Source organism: Puma concolor, chromosome D4 (genome assembly GCF_028749965.1).
Source record: "Puma concolor isolate L17-30 chromosome D4, mPumCon1.1.hap2, whole genome shotgun sequence".
NCBI classification, from domain to species: Eukaryota; Metazoa; Chordata; class Mammalia; order Carnivora; family Felidae; genus Puma; species Puma concolor.
In genome coordinates, this window is record NC_141679.1 from 24,683,431 (window position 1) to 24,710,819 (window position 27,389).

A 27,389-nucleotide genomic window follows, 5' to 3' on the forward strand; every position below is an offset into this window, starting at 1 on the left:
TCTCAGGAGCGTTAAGCAAGATCAAATGATTTGAAAGCTCCTGATCATTATGTAATAGTTTCCCTCCCTCCCTAATATCACTCTCAAACCTCTCCATTGCCTTCTCACTATTGAACCACAAGAGCCAATCCTCTGAACCATGCAGATTCTGGGGAACTGTTTCAAACACCCCGAAAGCATAAGAGAACCTTCGTGCTCTAACTAGCAGACACGTTCCGGTGCTCAGTTCACCAGGCTCTCACATCCACAACGAACCCGGAGCAAAAGTCTGCCCATGGAAGGCAATGAATGCACAAAGGCTAAACAGTAATTCTGTCTCCTCCAGGCTTCTTTCCTGTCTGCCCTCTCCCTCCTGCCATCTGCAGCTCCCCCATCAAAATCTCAGCAGAGAGGCTACAGAAGACTGTTCTCAAACATCTCACAGAGAAACCCGGACAGTCCCCAGTTTACCAACACCTGGCCTGACAACAACTATGTATCCACATGGTGGCCTGGCCACAGCTCCCCACCACCACCACCCCAGAACTGAAGCCACTGTACCCAGAGATCCCTTCCCACCACATGAGGGGGTTCTGCCCAGTCCTGACACTGAAGCTGTGCTTTCAATGGAGTACCTGGGGTGCCTGGGTGGCTCAGTTGGTTGAGTGTCCGGCTCTTGATTTCAGCTTAGGCCATGATCTCACCGTTTGTGAGTTCGAGCCCCACATTGGGCTCTGCACTGATACTGCGAAGCCTGCTTGGGATTCTCTCTCTCCCTCTCTGTGCCCCTCCCCTGCGTGCACTCTCTCTCTAAAAATACATAAATAAAGCTGAAAAAAAGACTTTCACAAGTGAAATAAATAAACGGGGTACCACAAGATGTGTGAGACGTGCCATGCATGCAGATAGCACCTGGAATGCACGAAGTGCTCACTAAGTGATAGGATCATGTGACACACAGCGCAGCCCTGCAGAAGAGCACCTCCCCTCGCCCCCCTCTGACTCCTCCCCTGGTGCCTGCTCCTTCAGGTGCTGGGGAGATGCTGGGTGGTGCTCCAAGATGTCACCTGTAGAATCAATAGTACAATTTCCCATTTTATCATGGTTTACAGCTTTTGGAGTAACTACAGGCATAACAATACATGGTTATTATTGAGCACCTACTATGGGTCATGCAACATCCAAAGTGTCTCAAACATTGATTTGGTTATTCCTCATAGCTTTCTCCTAAGAGGAAGCAATCTACCTTTTTATTGGAGGAAACTGAGGCACAGAGGGGTTAACTCATTGAATGATGGTAACATGATAGAAGCTGGAGAGACCGGGTTGCAAATCCAGGTCTGTATTTTTTAAAATAATGCATTAGCCATGCAGGTTCTCAGACTTCAGAGAGCATCAGATTCACCTGGCAGCTTCTCAAAACACAAGTTTCTGATTCAGTAAGTCTGGGGTGCAGCCCAAGAATCTGAATTTCTGGTAAGTTCCCAGGCAATGCTGATGCTGGTCTAAAGACCCTACTTTGAGAATCACTGGATTAGAGCATTTAACCCTCAACTGCGCATTAGCACTGCCTGGGAAAGATTTAGTTCTGCCAATATCTAGATCCCTCATCCCAGATTCTGATTTTTTAAATAAGTTTATTGAGATATAATCCACATACCATAAAATTCACCCTTTTAGATCATATACTTCAGTGGTCTTTAATATAATTCACAAAATTAAGAAAAATAAAATATTTTCATCACCCCAGAAGGAACCAGCCTCCCATTACTTGCCCTCATCTTCTCCACTCCCAGTCCTAGGCAATCACTAATCTACTTTCCGTCTGTAAGGATTTGCCTATTCTTGACATTTCATACCGATAGCATCATACAATGTGTGGCCTTTTATGCCTGGCTTCTTTCCACTTAGCTTCATGTTTTCTTTCTTTTTTTTTTTTTTTTTAATGTTTATTTATTTATTTTTGAGAAAGAGAGAGAGAGTGCTAGCAGGGGAGGGGCAGAGAGAGAGAGGGAGACAGACTCCCAAGCAGGCTCTACACTGCCAACATAGAGCCCGACACAGGGCTCAAACTCATGAACTGTGAGATCATGACCTGAGCCAAAACCAAGAATCAGACACTTAACCGACTGAGCCCCCCAGGTGCCCAAGCTTCATGTTTTCCAGGTCCATCCGTGCTGTGGCACGTAGCACTACTTTCCTCTGGATGGCTGAACAATACTCCATTGCGTGGATATTCCTCTTTCTTTTATCTGTTCAGCAGTTGATGGGCATTGTAGCTATTATGAATAATGATATGAACATTTGTGTCCATGTTTTTGTGAGAACCCGGATTCTGGTTTAATTGGATTTGGGGGTGGGTCCACAGCTTGGTAGTTTTTAAAAGCTTCCCCAGGTGGTTCTAATGTGCAGGTCAGTTCTGAGAACCACTGGATTAGAACCTTATTACTCAAAGTGTGATCCACGGGCCTGCAGCACAGCCTCACCAGGGAGCTGATGAGGAACATGGACTCTTGGGGCCCCTGGGTGGCTCAGTCAGTTGAGCATCTGACTCTTGGTTTCGGCTCAGGTTATGATCCCAGGGTCCTGAGATCCAGCCCCGTGTCAGGCTCTGTGCTAAGCAGAGCCTGCTGAAGATTCTCTCCCTCCCTCCCTCCCTCCCTCCCTCCCTCCCTCCCTCCCTCTCTCTCTTCCTTTGCCCCTCTCCCCCACTTATGCTCTTTTTCACTCTAAAAAAAGAAATATGGACTCTGATGCCCCACCCCAATCTAGCAAATCACAATCCACATTCTGACAGGATTTCCGGGTAATTCACATGCTCACAGAAGTGTGAGAGGCACTCGTGTAGGGAGCTGTCTGGGTCCTTACCCACCAAATGTAATGCTGTTTCTCTGACAAAATATGTACCAAATTCTGGGAAAGAAATTTGTCAGGGACTGCCTTTAGCCCCTGCAAACAATCCTGTACAAAGTTGAGGGTGAAGAGTGTTCACCCTCTACAGTGTCCCCAGTTGAGCCTCTACAGTGTCCCCAGTCTACAGTTGAGCCTCTACAGTGTCCCCAGGGCATGGCATAAAGCAGATGTGACAGATTCATTGACTGGAACTCCTGAGCCCCCGAGCCCTTCAGCTCATCCCGTGTGCGCTCGGGGAACCAGCACCGCAGGAGCGGCGGCACCTAGAAAACACACTGCAGAAAGGAAGCTCAAATGGTGGCTGTCAGTGTTGGGGATCCCCTGGGGTTTGGAGCAGGAGGGAAAAGCAGAGTTTCTGCACTGGGCTCCATTCCCAGGCAGCAGATCTCAGAGCCAGGGCTCTCAAACCTGATGGGTGGCTCTGGGCCAGCTGACAACTAGCAGCACATTCATGTCTTAAAAGCACACTAGGGAATTCCTAGGCATCAGTCACCTGCCTCCCTCCCTGTTCCCAGGGCAGGTGAAGCAGGAAAGGAGGGAGCAAACCACCTCCAACCCAGGAAACGAAATCAGGGCCTTGCTTTGCCAGCAAAGACTATTACAACGCAGTGCCAAGTGGACAGAGCTAGAAGCAGGTGCCCACCCCTGAGCTTAAGAGATTTAGAACCCTTCAGAGTCAACGGGCCTGGGCTCTTGAACCAACAGGTGCTCAAAAATCTTTCGTCATCAGTGGAGGGGGAAGTAGTCGTGGTCACTGCTGCGACTACCACCCATGGATGGTCAGTGTGCCTGGTATGACTAAGCACTGCCCGGCAGGTATCACCGATCACATTTTAAACAAAAACAAAGTCAGGGCTCAGGGTTTAAGTGCTTTGTTCCAGGCCACGCTGCTAGTAAGTGACAGATCAAGACTCAAAGCCAAGCCTTTCACTTCCAAAGCCCATGCTCATTAACACTCAACCACACTGAGGCAAACGAATCTCGCCCGAATCCCTGTCCCCTCCATTGTACAGATGAGAAGGCGGAAGCCAGACCTGTCTGAGGTCACACAGCTGTGTCAGAACAGGTGATATCTTTCCTTCTCCTTGAAGAACAAGGATGGTTATGGAACAATGAAGGAACAAAGGGTTCTGACAGAACTCAGATAAGTACAAGTATGAGGGATCAGATGTCCTCATGAGGGAGATGGGGATAGCCTGACCTAACAAAGTGCAGGTGCAAGGACTCCGTCACCTCTGGAAGGTCCCCAACACATGGTGGTTTGATTTATAGTATTTTTTTTAATTTTTTTTAAACGTTTATTTATTTTTGAGACAGAGAGAGACAGAGCATGAATGGGGGAGGGGCAGAGAGAGAGGGAGACACAGAATCGGAAGCAGGCTCCAGGCTCTGAGCCATCAGCCCAGAGCCCGACGGGGGGCTCGAACTCACAGACCGCGAGATCGTGACCTGAGCTGAAGTCAGACACTTAACTGACTGAGCCACCCAGGCGCACCGATTTATAGTATTTTTAATGTAGGATGAGTTTGTCAGGGTGTAGCCCCATCATAAGTCAAGGAAGATCTGTACAGTGCCACTCGTCCTGCCCACTGAAGCCTCTGGGTCTTTGGAAACATCCACAGAAGACGGGGAGAGGTTCCTCTGATGTGCCTGGTGGGCCCATCTAATGATAGGATTACCACACTGACCTCTTCCCTCGCTGCCAGCTAATGAGCACACCCTAAAATGTGCAAAACAAACCCCCCAGTTGGCAGGGTTTTTCTCCTTCTTCCCCCTCTTTTCAATTCTGTTTTTGCCTTTATTTGACTCCATCCATCAGCAGACCCCCTCACACATGATAGAACAATATGTATGCAAAAGAACCAATTAATGGCCTAAGTTATTCTTTGCTAGAGATCCTAGAATTTCGCTAAGGATCTTCAAAGCTGTGCTAAACCCCTCCCAAGAAGGGCTTACTGAGGTGCCTCTAAAAGGTCTATCTATGGAGTGTTTCCCTTGCCTACTCTCTCCCCCTACACTGTGTGTGGCCAGCAGCCATCAAACTCTCCTCTGCTGCCTCTCTCACAATGGCTGAGCCCTCTGTTCTTGCCCCATCATCTCCTCCCAGTCTCCTTCATCCACCCTCCACTCCAGCCTTGTGTAACTTCTCCTCCACAGTGTCTTCCACTTTCCTGCCTTGGTCTCTTACTCAGAATGTCCTTTCACCACCTTGCTCCCCCAGCAGCCAGACTCGCCCCTCTTTCGGGGTCCCCTCCAGCATTTTATTTGTACTTCCCTCTTGGTCTCTATCACAAAATACAAATCTCCTGAGGATAGGAATCAGGCCTTATCAATTGATCCAGGAAACATTTTTTTAATACATTGGATCTTTAGCAGATACAAAGATAAATAGAACCTAGTTCCTCCCTTCAGAGAGATCTGATCTAGTACAGATACGTACATAAAAATCTACAGTAAAATGGGTCATGATGCATCTTGTTTTGCTTTGTCTCAAAACTCCCATCTACCAACTCCCTCAATCATGAGAAAAGATTCATTCAGACTAACTAAATGTCTTTAAATTATCCCTTGACAGGAACCAGATGATTTTATTAAAGGAGGAACAGAAGAGTCCCAAAAGCTTAGGCTCCAAAAATAGTTTGTCAGTTTCTCAAAACGTTCTGCATAGTTACCCAGTGATCCGAAAACTCCACTTCTAGGTGTGAACCTAAAAGAACTGTCCGTAGAAAAGCTTTTATATGGATATTCCTAGCAGCATTATTCATAATACAAGAGCGAACAACCCAAATGTCCATCAACTGATGAGTGGATAAACAAAATGTGATCTATCCAAACAATGGAGTATTTAGGCATAGAAAGAAATGAAGTAGTGATAAATGCTACAACATGGATGAACCTTGAAAACACTACCTTAAGTGAAAGAAGCCAGGCACCAGAGGCCACATAGCTTCTGATTCTGTTTATATAAATGTCCAGAATGGGTGAATCCATAAGCACAGAAAGTAAACCAGCAGTTGCCAAGGTCTAGGGAGAGCGGGGGAATGGGGAGTGACTGTTAATGGATGCAAGGTTTCTTTCAGGGCTGGGGGGGGGGGCGGTGAGGGGGATGATAAAAATGTTCTGGAATTAGAGAGTGGTGATGGTTGTGTGACTTTGTGAATTATACTAAAAATCACTAAATGTATACTTTAAAAGAGTGAATTTTGTGGTACATGATCTCAATTTTTAAAATAATTTAAAACAACAACAAAATATGTGCAGGCCTCAACTAGAGACAGAGCCCCAAACCCTCTGCCTCTTCCTCTCCAGCTGTCATGCGCACAGACAGACTTGGACATGCTGATTCCAGAGGCCATCAGGTATCCTTATATACCAGTTCCCAAATACCACAAGAGACCCACTGATGCTTTGAGGTGAAGACAGTTGTGGGAGGGTCTTGATACATGTTCTCATTCACAGTATTGTGTAGTTAATCTCATCCAAGGGCTTTCAATACTATGCTTCTGAAACGATCTGCCTGGGACGGAGGGGTCTCCCAGGATACAGGACTGTCAACTGGTCACCCAAGCTCCTGGGAAGTAGTGAGCAGTGGGTGAAAGGTCTCCAGTCCCCAGTCCCAACTCTGGTCCCTGCCAACAACCACAGCTTCTCTATTTTTACCTGTTTTTCTCTAAAGCCTACTAGGGTTTGTCTACACATCTGCTTGAGGAAAAGAGCTCTGTGGATAAAAAAGGATTTGAAAAAGATTGTCCAAGCCATCATTCTGATCCTTGTCAGCCAAAGCCAGGAGGTCCAGAAACTTAGCATCTTCAGAGACAGGTGTCTAAAGCAGGTGGCAGAATTCAGGGTTGGGGGCTGACAGAGCAAAAGGTCACCTGAATGAGCTCCCGGGGCCAGCAGTGCTGATACCCTGGTCAGGGCTGGCCCGGCTCTTGCCTGCATCCATCACCACCATTCTTCCAATGAGCAAATGTGTCTCAAAGAGGAGAATCTGGAACTCGGTGGAAAGATCTCAGATTTGAAGCTCTTTTGAAACCTGAGAGCTTTATGGGTGGTTTCTGAAGTCCTGTCCAGTACTGACTTTCCATGATCCTAGGCTCCAACAGCATTCTACCCACAAACATTTGGCTCTCATCTCTGTATGCTGAAGGCTTCTTATTACGAACACCTGTGACTCTGCCAAAGCTTTCCTCCTCTGGTTGTGCGAGCACATTCAGCCCACATTCAGAGTAAGCCAGAGAGTATTAACTCTGCCTTCTGAAGTGGCCTTCCACCAAAATGAATGGGTAATTGGTAGACAAACAGCCCGGGTCCTTTGTTGGTCAGTGGGAGAACTCGGAGGGATGCTCTACAGCATGATAGAGTTCCTCAGAGTACAGCTGACTGAGCACAACTGCCCTCAGGAGTGACCTGCTCAACAATATGCCCTATATTCTTTGCTGTCCCATCTCTCTTCCCCAATTCCCTACTGGTATGTCCAGAAACCACATCCTAAAGAAACTACTTGAACTCAACTCTTCTCAAGGTCTGCTTCTGAGGGAGACACCCAACCAAAAACAGATTCTGTGACATGTTGAATGGAAATAACAATGCTAAAAACAAACAAGCAGCCCACAGCAATTCTATGGGCATCACCCAAAGTGGAGCTCAGGCTTGGTTGGGCCAACAGTGGTTGGGAGTCAGCCTGCACAATGCACTAAACTTATAATTCCCTTTAATATAATAAAAAGGACTGAATTAAAAGAAATGATTATGCAGCTATTTGCAAAACATAAATGGTTCCATGGATGCTTTTAAAACCTGTGATTCAATGAATAAAAGCTACTCACTTATAAAAGGCCTGGTTCTCCACCCCACACTTCCAAAGATGTTTGCAGGCAGCTGGTGTTGAAGTATGGAATGCCAACATGGCTTTTTTCTAATAAAAAAGACAAAACAAGACAACAACAGGCATTTTAAACATAGTTTATGTTTTTCATGTTGCATCCCACCACCTACTAAACAAATTGAAAGTAATTTATGCATTACTATGGTCTTAAAAGTGTTGTTGGGGCACCTGGGTGGCTCAGTTGGTTGAGCATCCAACTCTTGATTTCGGCTCAGGTCATGATCCCAGGGTTATGGGATCAAGCCCCATGTCAGGCTCTATGCTGAGCACAGAGCCTGTTTAGGATTCTTTCTCTCTCTCCTTCTGCCCCTTCCTACCCCTGCTTGCATGCACTTTCTCTTTCTCTAAAACAAAAAAATAAATAAATAAAAGTGTTTTTGAAATGGTGTCTCCCCTTCCCTCACCCTTTGGAGACATCATGAATCTATCTGGGCCCTGTTTCTAACAAAAACAACAGCCTCACAACCCTTATCAACACTCCAGGAATCACTCACCTCTCGGTCAGACTTGGATTCCTTTAAAAACTTATTTGCCATCCTTGAATAACCAGTGCTTGTACTGAAAACTAGGGTTAAGAAAATCTGCAGACTTCCAGACCCAGCTCTGAGGCTCAAAGTTTCTGTAATGGCCTCCTCTCAAATGTGTTCCCTGATGAACCCAACCTACAACTGGTAACTTCTTTATTTGAAGACTCCTGGGGAGTATGGACTCTATTCATGAAACTGTAGACAGCAGTCATTGATTAGCCAGCTTTGGAAGTATTCTTTGCTTGTTTCATAAATCTATATTTTGGCAGATTACAGAGGTAGGAGGTGGTTCCATTTTATTTTATTTTAATTTTAAATTCCAATTAGTTAACATAGAGTGTAATATTAGTTTCAGGAGGAGGCTCCATTTTCGATTTCTCAAAGTCTATCCAAGGATATTTTTTTACACAGCAGTATATGGTCCAGCATTGCTCACTGACTTTGGTCTTCAAATGTGTAAACCCACTATCTGTTTACCTCTCAGATGTTCAGCATAGAGCTTCCATTAACATCATTAAATTTCAAAGCGGTGGTGTCCTGGGGCTACAACACTAAAGGCACATTTTATGCCTGTGTCTCGCTCACACGCATGCACACACGCACACACAACTACAGGTAATTCAAAAGCAGTATCTGACCTCCTTCTGGGTGCCAATCACGTAAAATGTCTTCCCTTCAAACTTCAATTTGCAGACATCTGGCCTAAGAAAAGAAAATCTCTTTGGGTGAGATGCAAACAAAAAAAACAAAAAACAACAACCCTGGCAGCTAACCAAGGTACCTGGGTTTCCCAGAGGAATCTGGCTGACTCACAAATACCAAGCAGACTGCAATGAAACAAGATATTATCTTATCATCAGTGAAGGCCTAATGAGCACCAAAAAGCCCCCAAGTGAATTATACAGCAATTTTCTTCCCAAGAGAGGATCCAGAGGCAGCTCAGAATTATTTATTCCATTTTTTACAGTCAAGCTGCCTCTTTCTTCCAAGGAGCTCTGGGGGTTTCGTGAACATTAACGACCAAAACAATATTAACTGGCCAGCCCCCTTTGCAAGGTAGGAAGAATGTGATCATTTCAGGTTCGGGTAATGAAACGACACGGACTCACAGTATCTGTCTCTCTCACCCTTTCATATCCATCAAGGAACACACACGACATTGCAAAATTTTCATTTCTGCTCTCTCTGTTCATGAAAGAATAGTTTTATTAGAGATTTAGATGTTCAAAATTGTGAGGACAACTTGACACATTGTACTCAGAAGAGTGATGTCTGGTTTTATCTTAAGGAGCTACTCAATTAAAATCTGCCTGAAACAGGGACCCTAGGTCACCTCCTTGGTGAGAAGATATATGTAAAGAGAAGAGACAATTCTATTTCTATTCCTTTGATCTAATTCCTAGGAGACTGATATGTGCCCCTGTGCTTTTCCTGGGGGAAAAAGAACAGTGTGGTCACATTAAGTGGTTCAAACTTAGGAGAGCATTTGCAAGAGTGACAGAGTTCAATGGATGTTAAAAAAACAAAACAAAACAAAACTAGGATTAACGTAGGAATCAAATTTGTTTTAGAAACATGTCCACAGCTGTTCCAAACACACGTGCCTAACTAGAGGCTGGAAAGGGGTGGGGAAGACATCAAGCACCCCACCATGAACTCCAAGATGCACAACCCAGAAACAAATGGTCCGGGGATTGTCCATCTCAATTCTTCTGTGGACCCAGGAAGAAACAGAAGCCCAAAGGGCAGAGACTTGCAATTAATCTGCCCTGGACACCTGTCAGGTTCTCCCCTACCTACTTCAGAGCTCAAGCCATTCAGAAACCTGACGATCCAGGTTGTGGTCCTAGGGTAGGATTGGAGAATTCCCCAAATTTTCCATGCTTCCCAAAGTCAGTAGGAATTCCTAGGGAGCTTATTCTGGAATGGCCTGAAGGGTGATTAATAAATACCCTTCTTTACAACGTGCGGAAAACACAGGGAAGAAAACTATTCACCCCACCATGCTACCCATACACAAAATGTCACAGTTCATGAATCCCACCACTCATGACACTGTTGCATCTGATTCTCCTCCATCTCCCCTCCTCCCTGGAAGGCAGCCAGAAATAAATGACTCCCACCTTATGGATGAGTACACAGAGATTCAGAAAAGCCAAGAGGTTTATTACAGGTAAGTTTTGAGAATGCTCAGTGTGGAAAAAGAGAACAAGTGGGCAAGGAGGGGAGCTGAAAGTAGGAACTGAACAAAAGGCAATGATAAAGAGGTCAAGGAAGAGATTGGTGAAATTGGGGATCTCAGAAAGAGAGGGCTGGTCATAAGGAAGAGAAAGTGGTGCAGGAGCGGAGTGGACATTAACTGGCTAAAGCTAACCCAGCAGAGAAGGTTTGAAAAGGCGGGGGGGGGGGGGGGGGGTGACAGGAGGACAGTGCACAAAGAGAGGGTGTCGATACGATAAACGGGTGCTAGAAGGAATCCTGAAGGTAACAGAACCTGGAAACCAAGGTTCAGGTAAGTATAAGAGCATTTCCAGCCCAAGACTGAAGATGGATGCCCACTGACCCGTCAAGAACAACTTCAGACCACAGGGGTGAGCCCACCACCCAGTGAGACAGGATGGGGATGACAAACCTCTCAAGGGCCATCAGGGAGGAAACCAAATCAGGCTGAAGGTATGAACAACACTGAGCCTTTACAATATTCCACATACATTCAGCCTTCTCGCTCTTTGCCCAAACCATCCTCCTCCTTGATTCAACCCAGCAGGTGCTGCTGGTCATGTACCCTGCTCCACCCTCCCACTTCTGTACTGATGTGACTCAAGGTGACATGTTCATACAGATGATGCTCTTCTCAGCTGCAAGAGGTGGGTCTTGATTTGACCAACCCAGTCATGGCGTCCCCACTCTTCTCAGAAGGATTGGTTTAAGTAGGTGCGTGTAACCTAATCCTAGCCTATTAGATACATGGGAAGTCTCCTACAGGGGTTTTTGTTAAAAAAGTGATCATTGTTTTAATAGGAGACACATGGAAGGGGTGCTCTCCTCCAGGTAATAGGTATTGCTGTATGAAGATGGGATGAACAGAGTTGCATGTGTGGCCATCTTATGAGCATGAACCTGGAGACAACAGCCACTCCCCTGGGATGACAGAGAAGAAAATGGGAGACCCAGATCCTTCACGGTGTTGTCAGGTAGTTAAGTTAAAGGATCATGGAAATGCCTGACCTCTGGAACTTTTGCTATGTGACATAACCTCTTATCTGTAAGCCACTGTGAGGAGATAGTTCTGTTACTTTGAGCCAAAAGCATCTTCACTGATATACTGGATACCATAGGATGAGTCTGCAACAAGGATTTAACAGAAGAGAATTGGAGAGAAGTGAGCAGAAGACGGTCCTGAGTTATTCAAGTGAACTTGCACCTTTACCCTGCCCTGACATACCCTAGGGTCACCCCTCTGGCCAGACCAGCAGCTACTGGTGAGGAAACACTGGACACTTTCTCTTTGGAGACAGAGCTCCTGAGCCCAAGACACACTCTAGGTCTCCTGAGGTCTAGGGCAACCTAGATTGGCTTTTATTTATAGATGAATAATCCCTTCATAATGACTCTCCACAGCAAAGAAATGAATTCTAAGCATTCTACCAGACATTTCCAATACACATTCCCAAAGGGGTTCCCCTTTCTCCAGACATTTCCAAACAAACAAACAAACAAACAAATCAAAGGCTGGGAAAGAAAAACAAGATTAAGAAAAATGGTAAGCCAGTTTCCCAAAGAAGTACTTACCATTTTATCAAATGGATTCTCTTATTTCCCTGAAATACCACAAAACCTGCTGCGGTGAATCCTAAAAATGTTGTTGTACCTGTTGAATCCTGAAAAAAAAAAAACAGAAACAAAAACATCTAGATTGAGAAATATAAAATAAATGATAAATGGTATGCTCATTCATCTTCCTCCTGGGTTAATTTCAGGTTAATTCCATTGATTATAGCAATAAACTAAGTTTCTGAGATGGGACTTCCAAGGATAATACTTCTAAAATCTAGGAAAGGTCTGGGAATATGTAGCTTTTTCCTTCTACCTCTCCAGGAACATCCTGGAAAAATACAGATTAGTCACAAACTACTATGTCTATTTCTAACTGTGTCCTGGGGCCACCTGAGTGCTCAGATCTGCCCTGTAATGTGGGCAAACTATTCTCAGTCATCAAGAGCCCCAAAACCAAAGAGGCTATGAAACCAAAGCCCTGAATATCTAATTTAACTTCATTCAATTCCACATAATATTTCTGGCAATTTTAACATAAAGAAAGGTCCAGAAATGCCTACTTTGCTTCTAGCCTCAACCAGAAAAATTAAGCATAGATCACTAAAGGCAAAGGAAAGACAATAACAAAAATCAAGTCCATTTCCAAGTAACAAATAAAACAAACAGAGAGGCTCAAAATTGTAGATTAAATCTAATTTGCTAAATGGAATAAACTGATTTATACCATTACTAGGAAGAGGATCCTGGCCAATACGCTAAAATAATTGCATGAGCAGAGCAAGAAGCCCATGCCAATGTGAACAAGTACCTGCTGTAGTCATCTGGAGAGCCTGCTCTGCACCCCCACAGATCCTGAGGTGATTGGGCGGCAGAAGTAGATGAAGCTACCCAGGTGCTTCTAATGAGCAGCCTGCACTAAAAGCTATTGACCTAGTACTTTATCAAACACTGTTAGCTGGTACCATATGGGTAAAGAAATGTTCCGGTAGGACTCAAGAACTTACCTTTAAGAGCCTGGCTGATATAAATGCTTAGTTTAGGATTCTAGTTAGTGTCTGGTTGATGCGTGGCTAGTGTAGGGTACGGAAAGAAGAAAGCTGCTTTCATGGACCATTTCTGGAAAATGTGTGCATCATCTTGGGGGCTTGTTAAAAAAGCATATTTCCCCACTGCACCCACAGAGATTCTGATTCAGTAGCTCTGGGGTGGACCCCAGGTGATTCTAATACATGCTTAAGAAAAATACTGTCAAACGATACGAACAACGGAAACAGGAAAAACAATTATTCCTAATGTCAGAATATAATCTTAAGTCTTTTTTTTCTTCTACCTTCCCGATTTTCAAGAGTTCGTTGTTGCTGACAATGGTCTTGAAAATCTGTCGGGATCCCATAACTTCTCAGGGGTAGAATCATCCACTTGATGGATAGATGGATGAATCATATGTGTTAATTGAGGAAAACTTGGCCACTACATAGCAATTAGTAAGCTATTGGGAGGCTGCAATGGAGAAAATCAACTACCAGAACATGACACTGCAGCCTACTGTTGTCCCTTCCAATTAGGGGCAATGGATCAGGCTGTAGAAATATCCTGCATACCAATTAACTCTCTTGTGGGCAAAACAATCATTATATGTTGGCCTGCTATGAGGGGCACTCACCTTGCATGGGTGGGGGTCCACCCCATAGGTTTCCAAAGTGTGAGCTTTCAGGAGTAAGTTAAATTCAGCAACAGGTGGGCTCTGGCCTCTAAAATCGCACGAGAATAGTTTAGGATGTTAATACAGAAGATTATAGAAACATAGAATCCCTTCATTCAATAAAATGTGATATCCTAAACTAAAAAAAGAGAGACATCCCTACATAAATAGTAATCAGTAAGACTGATCACTATTTCTCACCATGAAGAGCCCTTTGCTAAGAAACCTAAGCTCATGTTCCCTGGCTAATTGTTTCATAATAAACCTACATGTACTCTGAGGACTCCAGTGACCTGTACAGTTAATCGACATTATCAAGTTACCAATAAGTAAGCCTTGCAAATTCAATCTTAATATGAAATAGAAGTCAGCATCTGTTCTTTCCTGCTCACTTAAAAAGATTATACAGGGTAAATACCATTCCTTTTTGCTCAGGGTAAAATACAGGCAATCCTGTTACCCTACCAACAAGCCTGAACAAAGCCATCTGGTAGGACAAACTGTCAACCATTCCACTGGAAAGCTCTGGATTTTGAAAGGAAATCTCAGCCACTAATCCTAGCAGTGTCCTCCAGGGTGGTAAACAAGGTCTTGGCCTCAGCAAGGGAGAAAGGGGCTGCAATACAGATGGCTGTAAAGCCTTTTGGGGCTAAATTCCAAAGCAGGATGGTGCAGCATTCCAAAGACTCCACTTTGACTAATGTTAATATCCCACATGTATCTTCGAGAATCCAAACCGTTCCCTAAGGATAAATATGTAACCCTAACAACCAAGTAGAGTTTGCTAAAGAAAACAACAGGAATGTGTTTTTATTTCCAAAACCTAAGATTACATTGTAATATTAAATCTATTTCCACCCACGCTTCCCCCCATAGATGTATTTCCTCCCCTAGCCATCAAGACAACTAAATCATCGTGCCTCTAAATCAAAACAGTATGCCATCTACCTTCTCCCTAAAGCCTTTTGAGATCTTCTCTTTACCCTGAGTGACTGAAATTCCACTATGATATGTCTAAGGAGTATCTTTACTCATCATGATCAGCACTGTGGGGATACTTTTAATCCAATGATTCATTTTTCTTTGGCTATTTCTTTTCATCTCTTCCCAACCTCCTTCCTCACCAACCTTTATTTCTTTTCTTTCTCTTCTCACCTTTGAGAGACCAAAGTAAATGGATATTGAACCCCCTAGGTCTATCCCCCATGCCTTATAACCTTTGTTTCATTCTCTAAATCATTCTTTTTGTACATTCTGTATCATTTCTTAATTCCAACTTCCAACTTGCTCATTTATTCTTCAGCTGCATGCATTCTGCTTTTATTCCCGTTTATGAGCTTTTTAAATATAAATATTGCATTTCCAATGTAATATCTAATTGGCTCTGGAAATAGCTGCCTATTCTTATTTTATGAAATAAATTCCTTTTATTCCTCTGAGGAAAAAAAACACATGGTTTCCTTTAAAATCCAATCCTGTTTACACCGTTAATGCTGTTTTCTTGGTGATGGTCTTCGGTTTACTGAGTCAGAATCTCTCATTCATGGAGTTGGTTTCCTTAAGTGTTTGGCGATTCATGGATGGGCATTCGTTTTTGTATTTGATATTATTTAATGCAGTGGCCTCTAGAGGTTGTAGGGAAGGAGCGGGTGGTGGGGCATGCCATCTGGGAAGAGCGTGTGTTAGTAACTTGATTTTAAACTGAAAGTTGTAGTTTCTCCAAGTGTTGCTCACACACAGGGTACTTCCAGCCCAAGCCCGCTATTGCCCATGAGGAACCAGAGAAAGAGGTCAAAGCTTCCCAACTGTGCCAAATGTAGTTTTGCACTCACCATGATGGCCAACCTGGGTATCTGTTGCCTGAAGCACCCAGAACCACTCCTACCCTACATATGTATTTAACCTGGATTTGCTCCATCTATTTCCCGTCTTCCAGAGACACTGTAGGACTTCTGATCCAAAAATGGTCCACAAATGGTATACTTTCCTGCATCTGCTTTCTAGTACTTTTTCTATTATCCATAGGGACTTGGAGAGGGAAGAAAAGGTAGCCATATGTGTTCTTTTCAAAGAAGAAATAATTTTTAATTCATCCTTTACAGAACATATTTCTGAGGGATTGACTCAAACACCTGCTTTAAGAAAATAAAGTCTTTCTAAAGCCTTTCAGGCTTTCCTCTTCTTTGGTCTTAGTGTTCTAAAGTTTTGCCATGATATATATAAAAACAGCATCTTTATTCATCCTGATCAGCACTGTATTGGCCCTTTCAATACAATTCCTATCTTTCTTTGATTCTTTTCAAGTCACAGTCACTGTTAATTATTTCTCTTCCTGATACCATAACAATAGGTTCAGAAAAGTCACCAACTATATTGATGAGGAAGGGAAAAGGGATTTGGGGGGAAGTTTTCTCAAAACATGCTGGTATTTCTCCATAGCTCTCGTGCAAGTTCCAGTAGTAATAGCTTCTCTTTCACTGAAAAATAAGTCATTAAATCCAAATATTGGATGCCATTTCCTTCCCTGCCACACATTCTCACTCACTCACTCACCCAGAGGCTCATAGCACCCTCTGACGAGGGGCAAAGCACAGAGCTAAGCCATCCGGCATCTGGTAGCCCTCAATGCAGAACTTCAGTCTAATGGCCCAGATGGAGGCCAAAGGGAACCAGGACCCCAGGGCCAGAGCCAAAGTAGCCCAGGCCATTAGCTCTGCTGGGGATAATCCTGCTTGACATGAAAGGGCTCTACTCCGTCCCACACTAATAAGAGCTTCTCTGCTCCTGAGAGCTGGCCATTCTCCCCAGTGGTTACATTGTCAGCACCTCTGAATAAAGAACATGGTGTTTATTCTTAAAATCCAAGTTTGGTTTTAAAGCAGACCCCTCTTTTCTATTCAGTCTGGGAACAAGTTAATCATGAAAGGTTGTAATTTGGAAGTACACATTGGAAAATGAATGGGTTCTGCTCGCCTGGGTGGTCTGACCACTTTCCTGTCCTTTGTAAATCTGACAGGCATCTGATTTCTAGTTGCAAACACTCAACCACAGATGGAAGCAGGTGCAGTGCCACACAGCTCCAGAGGAGGGGCTGCCATTAAACTCAAAGACCTCTACTCACTGGGAGATCACATCCAGGGTGTGAAATCGGAAGCCCTAGTACAGGAAAAGATTTCAGCAACAGGTGCAAAAAAAAAAAAAAAAAAGGACTTCTATGTAGAATTTGGTTTAAACTCCAACAAATCAATAAACAATAAAATTTTAAAATATAAAAAATATATGTATATAGATATATATGTGTCTGTGTGTGTGTGTGTATATATATATATATATATACCTCAGAAGAAAAATTAGCAAGACTTAAATAGGCACTTCATAAGATATCCAAATAGCCTACAACTATGTGGAAATGTGCTTAACCTCCTCATGATCAGCAAAATGCAAATTAAAACTATGAGAAATCATTTATACATCATCTATACATTATATACGTTTAAATAGCTAAAATTTAAAACACAGTACCAAACACTCACAAGGATTTGCAGAAAAAGCAACTCTTATACTGCTGGTGGGACAGCAATTTGGTAGAACTATGTGGGAAATTGGCATTATCTACGAAAATTCAACATGTTTACCTTGTAATACAGCAATTCCATTAATAGTTTTATATGCAACAGAAACTTGTGCCTGCTGCACCAAGAAATACATAGAATTTTCATAGTAGTGCCATTTGTAGTAGCAAAAAAATAGGAAACTCAAATGTCTATGCACAAGAGAATGGATAGACAAAGGAATGCTCAACAGCCACAAAATTAAATGAATTAAAGCTACATACAACATGGGCAACTATCACAAAGATAAAACTGAACAAAAGAGGCCAGATATAAATGAGTACACACTGAACGAATTTATTTATATGGCTTTTAAAAATGAGTACAATACAACTAACGTGTTAAAAGTCATAGAAGAGATTCCCTTTGGAGAGGAGAGAGAAGGTAAATGTTGAGAAGGGGCAGGATAGGAGTTTCCGGGCTGTTACCAATCCTCTCTGACTTGGGTGGTAGTTATACACATTTGCTTTGTGACAATTCATCTAGCTTTACATTTATGTTTTGTGCACTTTCCTGAATCCGTGTTCTATTTCCATTTTAAGAGCATAAGACAAAAAAAAAAGGTGATGAAGTACTGAGAACCCTCACGTACTATGGGTGTGAGTGTCAGCTTGAGAAACCCCATTAACAAACAAGCCACCACTTCCTAGAAAAGCGAACACCATACAAAGTCTACAGCCTTACAAATTCTACACACGGGTTTCTACCTAGGCTAGGAACTCCTTTACATATGCTCCCATGAGAATTATTCAAGAAACCATAAAGACTTTGTAATAGCAAAAACCTGGAAATAACCCAAATGCCCATCAACAGAATGGATACATAAAATGTGACATGTTCATATCATAGTGTATTAGTTACAAAGAAGTACAAATAAAGACCTATGGCTACAGTCATCTGCTTGGAAGAACCTCAAAAACAATGTTGATGGGGAAAGTAAGATGCAAGAATAGAGTAGGATCCCATTTATGTGAAAGTCAAACACAAAGCAATGCATTATTTAGTGATAAATATCAAGTACACTTAACGAAAGCAAAATAAGAGAATGAATACCTCCAAATTCAGAACAGTGCAGAGGAGGGAAGGAGGTGATCTGGGAGGGGTGCACCCAAGATTTCAGGGCATCTGGTGATATTCTAATTCATAAACAGAGTGAGCAGGTCATGGGTGTTTTTTCAACTATTCTATATTTTTTAAGGTTTTTAAATTTATTTTTGAGAGAGAGAGAAAGAGAGAGAGAGTGAGTGAGTGTGTGCATGAACAGGGGAGGGACAGAGAGAGAGGGACACACAGAATCCAAAGCAGGCCCCAGGCTCTGAGCTGTCAGCACAGAGCCTGATGCAGGGCTCGAACTCACACTGCAAGATCATGACGTGAGCCAAAGATGCTTAACTGACTGAACCACCCAGGAGCACCTCAACTATTCTTTAAATTCCACATATATTGTATATAGTCTTATGTGCTATATATTTGCAATGGTGGAAAAAAAAGGAATAATTCCTGTCCTTTTAATAAAATAATTATTGAAAAAAATATCATTCAGTCTAAAAGTACTGCTGAACAAAACAGGATTAGGAACATAACAGATAGGCATGCTGGGCTACCTTTTACTAAACTCTACTGTTCCAAGCGAAATATAATCATTTCTGTTGCAAAGCAATATATGTATTTTGTCACTTAGCACTCATAAAGGAGAAATTCTTATCATTTTATAGATGAGGATTCTGACACTCGAAAAGTAACTAGCTCAAAGTTCCTCAACTAGTAAATGCTGAGGTGAAGTTCACTGCTCAGTGCCTTTGCCACCATCACTACCAACATGATATGGTCATGCCATCGCAGAGCACATCAAAATGAAATGGTTTCTATCAGTTCTTATAAAAACCCTTTTTCAAACTCTACACACTGCATCTTATCAGTGATGAAGCCATCCATCTGAGGTGCCTGATATTCAGACCTGATGAGAGCAGTGAGGTCTCAGTTTTAATCTGGGTCAGAGATCCCCAAACTGAAGCCCATGGGCTAAATCGGGACCACTGCCAGGTTTTGTACAGCCCTTGAGCTAAGATTGGTTTTTCCATTTTTAAATGGTTTAAAACAATCGAACAAAGAATACTTCCTGACCCATGAAAATTATGTAACATTCAAATTTCATTACCATAAACTCTTACTGGAACACAGCCATACCCATCTGTTTGCATACTGTCTATGGATGTGGTCATGCTCCAACAGCAAGACTGAGAACTTGCAACAGAAATCATATGTTCTGGGGGCCGCTGGGTGGCTCAGTTGGTTAAGCATCCAACTTTGGCTCAGGTCATGACCTCACAGTTCATGGGTTTGAACCCCGCGTCAGGCTCTGGGCTGACAGTTCAGAGCCTGGGGCCTGCTTCGGATCCTGTGTCTTCTCTCTCTGTCCCTCCCCTGCTCACACTCTGTCTCTTCCTCCCCAAAATAAGTAACCATTAAGAAATCATATGTTCTCCACAGCCTGAAGTGTTTATTAAGCAGCCAAGTATAGAAAAAGTTTGCTGAATTCTGAAGGGTAGGAAGTGAACACAGAAATAGAAAACAACTAAAGCTGATCTCCTTGATTCCATAAAATGAAGGTAAAAATAGTGCCTACACCTTGAAGATGTGGTGTACAGAGTAAGAGGTTGACAGATAAAAAGCCAGCAGACTAATGCCTGGCACAGGGTACGGCCTCCCCTCACCCTCTGAACAGCATTAGTTCAGCACGTGACTGAAATCAGAATCATGAGGCTGAGGGAAATGTCAGGAAGCATGTCAAGATATTCACACCAAAGCAAAGACCCCTCTTTAAAATAAAAGTCCTCAAATGGGTATCATTTGCCTTGGGTTTGATTACAGATCTCCAACAGCTAAGCACTGAAAAGACCTTATCTAAAAAAGTCAGACGCAGAGAAAGGCTAACTGCAAATGTTCAGAGTATAAAGATGTACAAAACCATGGAGGAAAGATGGAGACCCTGATGACACTGGAAACTGAGTCTCCCTGACTCATGGAGGAAGAAGCCAGTGAGTGATCAGGTTTTCAGGAAGACACTAAGACCAGTTAAACACATTTTTTGTGCCTACTCAGATCTCCCTGTGGACATTTGTTTCTGTCAAAAACTCTTTTTGGTAACGGAAAATAATGATTTCTATCCTTTGAATCTTACATCCGAAACTGTTCTGCTAAGATTAATAGTGTCTCTAACGAGACATTTAGATGAAACACCAGTGATTAGGTGAATTCTGTAAGAGCTAACAATTCTCTAAAAATATGCTTTCCTAATAAATTAGGTGAAGTCGAGTAATCGTGTATTTAGCCATCTATCTCCCTTCTACTTACCTGGTATTCTTTTTTTTTCCAAAAGGAACACTCTTATTATCTGTGTATGATAATTAAACGGGGTGTGGGTCTTGCCAGCAAGGATCTGGATTGCTTGGAGCACGGTTGGCAGGAAGGGGCGGATTTAGTTCCACCTGATCCATTCAGGTCTTTGAGATGCAGAATTAAACTCAGCAAAGTAGAATTCTCAAACGAAGTTAGGTTAGGTTTTGCTGTAACTTGGTTGAAAACTTTAGATTTTACTCACCACTGGCTTCAAATGCTTGACAGTGCTCTCAGAACTTACCCTTCAGCAGGGCTTGGGATCTTAGCACCCATTAGACTCCACAGAGAGTTCTCTATGCTTTATAGGATTGCTGTCAACGTTTTGAGCTTCAAGGAGTCTCCTTTGCTTTCTAGAACCATCACTGGCCCTCTGCCCCTCAGAAGGACCTCCCTGTGGTCCTTTCTCTGCTGTTGGCAAGAGCTACGCTGTGCTGGATGAAGGTCTGGAGTGTCTTGCAAGAGTTTCACTCACCTACCTCTCCGATCCTGTCCAACTTCTTCCCTCTTCGCTTGGTGAAGGTCTAGGGCCAAATGGTGGTGGGAAAGTGCAACTCACTCTGTAGCTGGAGTCTTTGTGGTCTCAATCCGTTAAGTCAGCCCACTCATGGCCATCAAAGGCTCATTAAGGATTTGGCTAGCTCCCCTTGACCCCACCTAAGGCATATTCCTCCCTCTCCTCCTCCTCCTCCTCCCATATCATCAGAAGTGAAAGCAAGTGCAGGTCTCTACTGTCCTAGGAAAGACATTCTGGATTTTAGTATTTAGGTTTCTTTTCTCTCAGATTGGTTTCAAAAATAGTATTCTGTAGTCTATGTAGCTTGTGGTGTTAACTTGGTGTTAGGGGAAATCAATGTCTCATGCTTTTCTATGTCCTAACTAGGAGTGAGAGTCCCCATTTTGTCATTTCTATTTGTTTACTTAGAGAGGAACATGATCTGTTGCAAACTCCTTGGGGACCACTGGGAACCATTCTTATGAGAGCATTAGACAGAACACTACTCATTTGGGTAACTGCCATGCTATGAGGGAGACGGTGGTAATGCCCGGGGGCCTGGCAAGGACAAAGCTTCCAGGAGAGCAGCCTCTTAGGAAGATGTGCAGGAAAACTCAGGTTTTAGGTCAAGGTCTATTGCTTCTTATCTGTATAAATTAATTTTTCAGGCATCCGTTTCCTTATTGGTACAAGAAGATAGTCTCAAACTCAACCAACAGAGGGAGAAGGTGAATGAGCCAAGCAGGGATGGTGGCGATTTGGAGAGCAAATGAGTCTCCTACAGAGAACTGATGCTGAGCTCTGGCCAAGCACTGCTGCATAGGAGAAGGTCTGGCCTTACCAAATCTCCCAGGTGCAAGTAAAGCTGGGGCTTTATGGCAACTGATGCCATTTTGAAAAATGTATTTGGCACAAACACCATACATCTGAGTCACAGCATAATTCAACAACTGTCATTTTATAACCCCTGCTTTGGACTCCAAGAGTCCCACAAGTGCAATAACTGAGTGTCAAGTTTTTGGCTTTTGGTTAGTGACCTCTTGATATTCAAAGGCTCTAGGTGGTAGTTGTAGCTGTGTATGACCAATAAAAATAAGGAAACAAGTTAATTGTTACTTTGTGAATATTGTTTTTTAGATAAAATCTTTCAAAACATGAGGGCATGGGAGAGTATAGATGATGAAGCGGATCCCAGCTTGGTGGTGAAGCAGTTGAGGATCAGTGGGCTAGGTCATCCAACACGACCACAGTTTCTGACACAGAGTTGCCTTTTAATAAGTATTTGTTGCATCAATAGATGAACAAATAGATGTATGGATGAATCATGAACGGGTGCATGGGTGGACGGACAGATAGATGGATGCATGTCTGAGTCATGAATGGGTACGTGGATGGATAGACAGATAGATGCATGAATGAATCATGGATGAGTATGTGGATGGACAGAGGGACCACTGGATGGATACACTGTTATAAGCTCATCTAAAGTTCAAAAAGTCTTTGACTATGTCTAATTTTTTTTACATTTATTTATTTTTGAGAGACAGAGACAGAGCACAAGTGGGGGAGAGGCAGAGAGAGAGGGAGACACAAAATCTGAAGCAGGCTCCAAACTCTGAGCTGTCAGCACAGAGCCCAACGCGGGGCTTGAACTCACAAAGCGTGAGATCATGACCTGAGGCGAAGTTGGACGCTTAACCAACGGAGCCACCCAGGCGGCCCTGACTATGCATAATTTACATGTCACATGTTGGGGGGATCAAAGAATGTATTAAGTCATGGCTGATTCAAGCTGTCAATACTATCCTTCTCCCCTTCTTCAAAGCCATGTTGCACTTTGATGACTTTGCTCTTTCTCCTTTCAAGTCACTGTAGCTAGATTTTACCTGTATAAAAATGCTGGTGGCTTGGGTGCATACATGACACACACATGATTTGCCCATGGCCCAACCCTCCCTAGAAATGTCCCTGACTCTAAGCCACATACTACAAGGATTCAGTTTTTACAGGAGGAGCATTTGATGCCAAGTAATTCCCTCTTCCAATTCCTATGCCAAATAACAACAGAGAATGGAAATGGATTTGATGATCTTTCAGAGAGAGAGAAAGAGATTCTAGGGCTTTAAAATGAGAGACTTGAGAAAAGAAAGGGCACAGGAAGGAGGTAGTAGAGATGATTAAAAGCACATCTTAAGAAAGATTAGAAGTTGTACAGTAATCTGATCTTTCCCATTTTCCTTTTATACAATAAACGCTCTTCCCCAAGCTGCACAAAAAACATTTCCTGAGGGGTCTCTTGTAATCTCTTCATCAGAAGCACAGGTAGAGGGTATTTATCATTGCAGATCACTTATTTCTAGAAGACTAGACATTTTTGACACTATAAATCCTTGCCAGGAAGCACATGATTTACAGAGAATGTGAATTTTGAAAAATAAAAAGGTAATGACTCTGTATGAAATATACTCAGTGTCATTATTGCTTCGGACAAGCCTCACTGCATCAGATCATTATGGTGGTAGCTAATTGGATGATTTTTCTGCTTTTTAAGGACAGGGAATATACTTCATCAAAACCACTTCACCACCAAGTGAGACTTTTGAATATTTGAAAACTGATGACCTGTGCCTGAAGCTAATCCAAATGTCTTTGCCTCTAATGAGAAATCTGATAAACTGGTATTGAGAGAACCAGCTGAGTAGAAAGTGTAGGAAAACCTCCAGAGAAGCCTCTCAGGGTTCCCGATAGTAAAAATCAATCATATTCTTCATCATCAACCCTCAGGACTAATGGAATGGGTATTCCATTCCCTTCTAACCCACATGGCCATGATTAAAGCTGTGGAAAACAGTAACCAAGACAGGCAAAAAAATAACAGAATTGTCACACCCCTAGGGATTGTGGCTACAGCTCCTTCCGGCCACCAGAGGGCTCTGGAAGGAAGAATAACCTATTGCTAAGCAGCCCCAATGCTAGGACCTCATTTCTGCGTACCACACTCAAATGAAATCTGTAAATCATAAGAGATTCTTTCTTACACGTAGTTTTAAAAAATACTGATCTTTTGTCTTATAATTATCTACAGAGGCAGGACAGTGAAGCAGAAATTGATTCCAGACCTGCTTTACCATGTGTTCAGAGCAGGAGTCCGCAAACTAGCACCCATGGGTCAAATCTGGCCCACCATCTGTTTCGTCAATCAAGTTTTATCGAATCATCACCCACTAATTTATGTGTTGTTTAGGTCTTCTTTTTGCTCTACAAAATCATAGCTAAGTGGCTGTAATAGAGATCCCACGTGACCCAGAAAGCCAAAAAATTTATCTATCCGTGATCAAGAAGAATCATTCAGCCTCAGTGAGTTTTAGCCCTAATCTGTATTCAATAATATGAATCCCATATCCCTACATCCTCTAGTTTACAAGTTAGTAGGTGGCCCAATGATGCCTGTATAAAATCTCTCTGAATAAAACACTCTTCACTGCACACCTATTAGAATGACCAAAATCAAGAATGCTGAAAACACCAAATGCTGGTGAGGAGGGTAAGTGGAGCAACAGAAACTCTCATTCATTGCTGGTAGGAATGCAGCCACTTTGGAAGATTGGTGATTTCTTTCAAAACTAAACATACTCTCACCATACAATCCTGCAATTGCATTCCTTTGTATTTACCAGAGGGGTTGGAAATTTATGTCCACACAAAAAGCCTGCACATGACTGTTTATGGCAGCCTTATTCATAATTGCCAAAGCTTGGAAGCATCCACGATGTCCTTCAGTAGGCAAGAGGATAAATTGTGGAACACACAGACAATAGAATATCATTCAGCAAGAAATGAGCTATGGGTGAAAACACATGGAGGGACTTTAAATGCATATTGCTAAGTGAAAGAAGATAATCTGAAAAGGCCACACACTGTATGATTCCAACGACATGATATTCTGGCAAAGCCAAAACTATGGAGACAGTAAAAAGATCACTGTCTGCCGGTGGCTGTGGCAGAGGGAGAGGTGAACAGGCAGAGCGCAGAGAATTTCCAGGGCAGTGGAACCATTCTGCATGATACTATAATGGTGGATACATGTCATTATACTATTGTCCATGAAATGTACAACACCAAGAGTGAACCCCAAGGCAAACTACAGATTGTAGGTGATGTGTCATGGTAGGTTTATCAATTGCAACAAAGACAACACTGGTGGGGATATTGATAACAGGAGAAGCTATGCAGGGAGAATAGGGGATACTCTGTACCTTCCACTCAATTTTGCTGTGAACCTAAAAAAATAGAGTTTTTTTAATTAAGTAAAAGTTTAAAAAATCCAGGGGCGTCTGGGTGGCTCAGTTGGTTAAGCGTCTGACTTCAGCTCAGGTCATGATCTCACAGTCTGTGAGTTCGAGCCCCGCGTCAGGCTCTGGGCTGATAGCTCGGAGCCTGGAGCCCACTTCAGATTCTGTGTCTCCCTCTCTCTCTGCCCCTCCCCTGCTCATGCTCTGTCTCTCTCTGTCTCAAAATTAAATAAAAACATTAAAAAAATCCTATTAGGTAATGAGATTATAAAAGCCACTAAGAGTTGTTTGCCAGTTATTTCCAGTTTGCACCTTTCTTGCCATTAGGTAGGACCATGTGACTAGTTATGGCCACAAGCTGAAGGAAGACCTTCCAGAACTCTCTTTTCCCTTTGGCTCAACAACTGGCAAATTCAAACCTGTGAGTACCTTGAGTGACAACGGTGAGCACAGACCCCCTAGCTGACATCTGATGGACACTTAGCAGAACAATGAGCCTCGCTCATTCTAAACACAGAGCTTTTGGAGTTGTTCCCTGATCAAAATCTAGTTTATTGTGACCAATATAGAGATGATCAATAACCATGTTGGTAGATTTGCAAAACTGTGACTTCTCCCTACCTACCCTCCTGTTCAGATGGCACATTTAAGGAAACAAAGTTGACCCAGCCATAAATTTCAATCTTCACTCACAAATCTCTTAACATCTAAAAGGAATCTAAGTTGATAACAATTCTTACTACACCCTTGGTCTTCTATTTTCAAGCACCTCAAAATTCCAAGGAGACTCTCTCACTTTCTTCTCCCTAAAAAACTCTTATTCATGGTGGTCTATCATGCCATCTTGGTTCCAACTTAAGGCAGTGTGTAGACTCCCAGAGACCGTGGTTTTCTTTTTCCTCCCTGGTTATTTTTCTCCTAAGAATCATAGTTGTGTCCCTTCCCCAGAGCGCACATAAGAAGGATTCCAATCATGTAAAAAGGCAGAAGATTGTGAACCCCCACAGGTGAGTACATTTATCTCACTGTAAATCATCATCACTATTTCTGCTGAACTTTGTGTCCCCCCTGCCATGTCTTTTGTTTTCTTTCTCCACTGGTTCAGAAGCCATGTAGGAAGCAGGAGGTTAGTTTGGGGGTCCCTCAGGCCCCCCAAAATGCCAGCTGAATCCTCTCAGGAAGTTTCTGTAATAATAGTTCAGTGATCACACAGTATCCCTTTGCTGAGTTGGGAGGGTCACAGGTGCTGTGATAACCTTGGAGAGTAAGATGTTAACACTCTGGTACAGCCTTGTATGGTTGTCTTCCCTCTACAACTCCTTCCTGACACTGTTGGGTTTGCAAAGTGATCCAACCAAACGTCCAATTTCCCACACCAGAAAATCAACACTTTCAAAACCTGTGCTCACTGACTCCCCCAAATAACCTGTCTCTATGGCAGCCTTCCAACCAATTCTAGAAAGTCTCTCTCCCTCTGCACTGTCAGCTCATTCTGCTCTTATCTTCCCATCCAAACCTATAATCTCTCTCTGCTGTACTGATGCAGAAGGAAATGCACAACTACTTGAGGATGAGCAAAAATTCATAGGAATTCAAAATCACCCTCTAAACCTCTCCATGCAATGTCACATTACTTCTGGCTATTTCATCCTTCAACATACAACTTTCACTTCTTCACAAGGGCTTTCTGGATGTTACAAATGTGTAGTGCTTCCGAGTAGCCGCTTTGATCAAGCCATGGCATTTGCTTCCAAGATGTATAGATCATGGCTAATTGATGACCCCCTCTTTTCTCCTGGTGCATGAGG

The 27,389-nt window shown here is 42.9% G+C and overlaps 1 protein-coding gene across 2 annotated transcripts in view; it reads right to left on the bottom strand.

The window, feature by feature from the left end:
* FRMD3 (FERM domain containing 3) overlaps positions 1-27,389 on the bottom strand; it is a 308,105-nt gene that overhangs the window by 76,971 nt on the left and 203,745 nt on the right. For both annotated transcript variants that reach the window (XM_086685077.1, XM_025931579.2), the window contains exons 7-10: positions 13,748-13,835; positions 12,100-12,188; positions 8,946-9,009; positions 7,722-7,810 (exon numbers count right to left, since the gene is read on the bottom strand). In XM_086685077.1, coding sequence (XP_086541203.1) covers positions 7,722-7,810; positions 8,946-9,009; positions 12,100-12,188; positions 13,748-13,835 — 330 coding nt within the window. The remainder of the gene's footprint in view (positions 1-7,721; positions 7,811-8,945; positions 9,010-12,099; positions 12,189-13,747; positions 13,836-27,389) is intronic.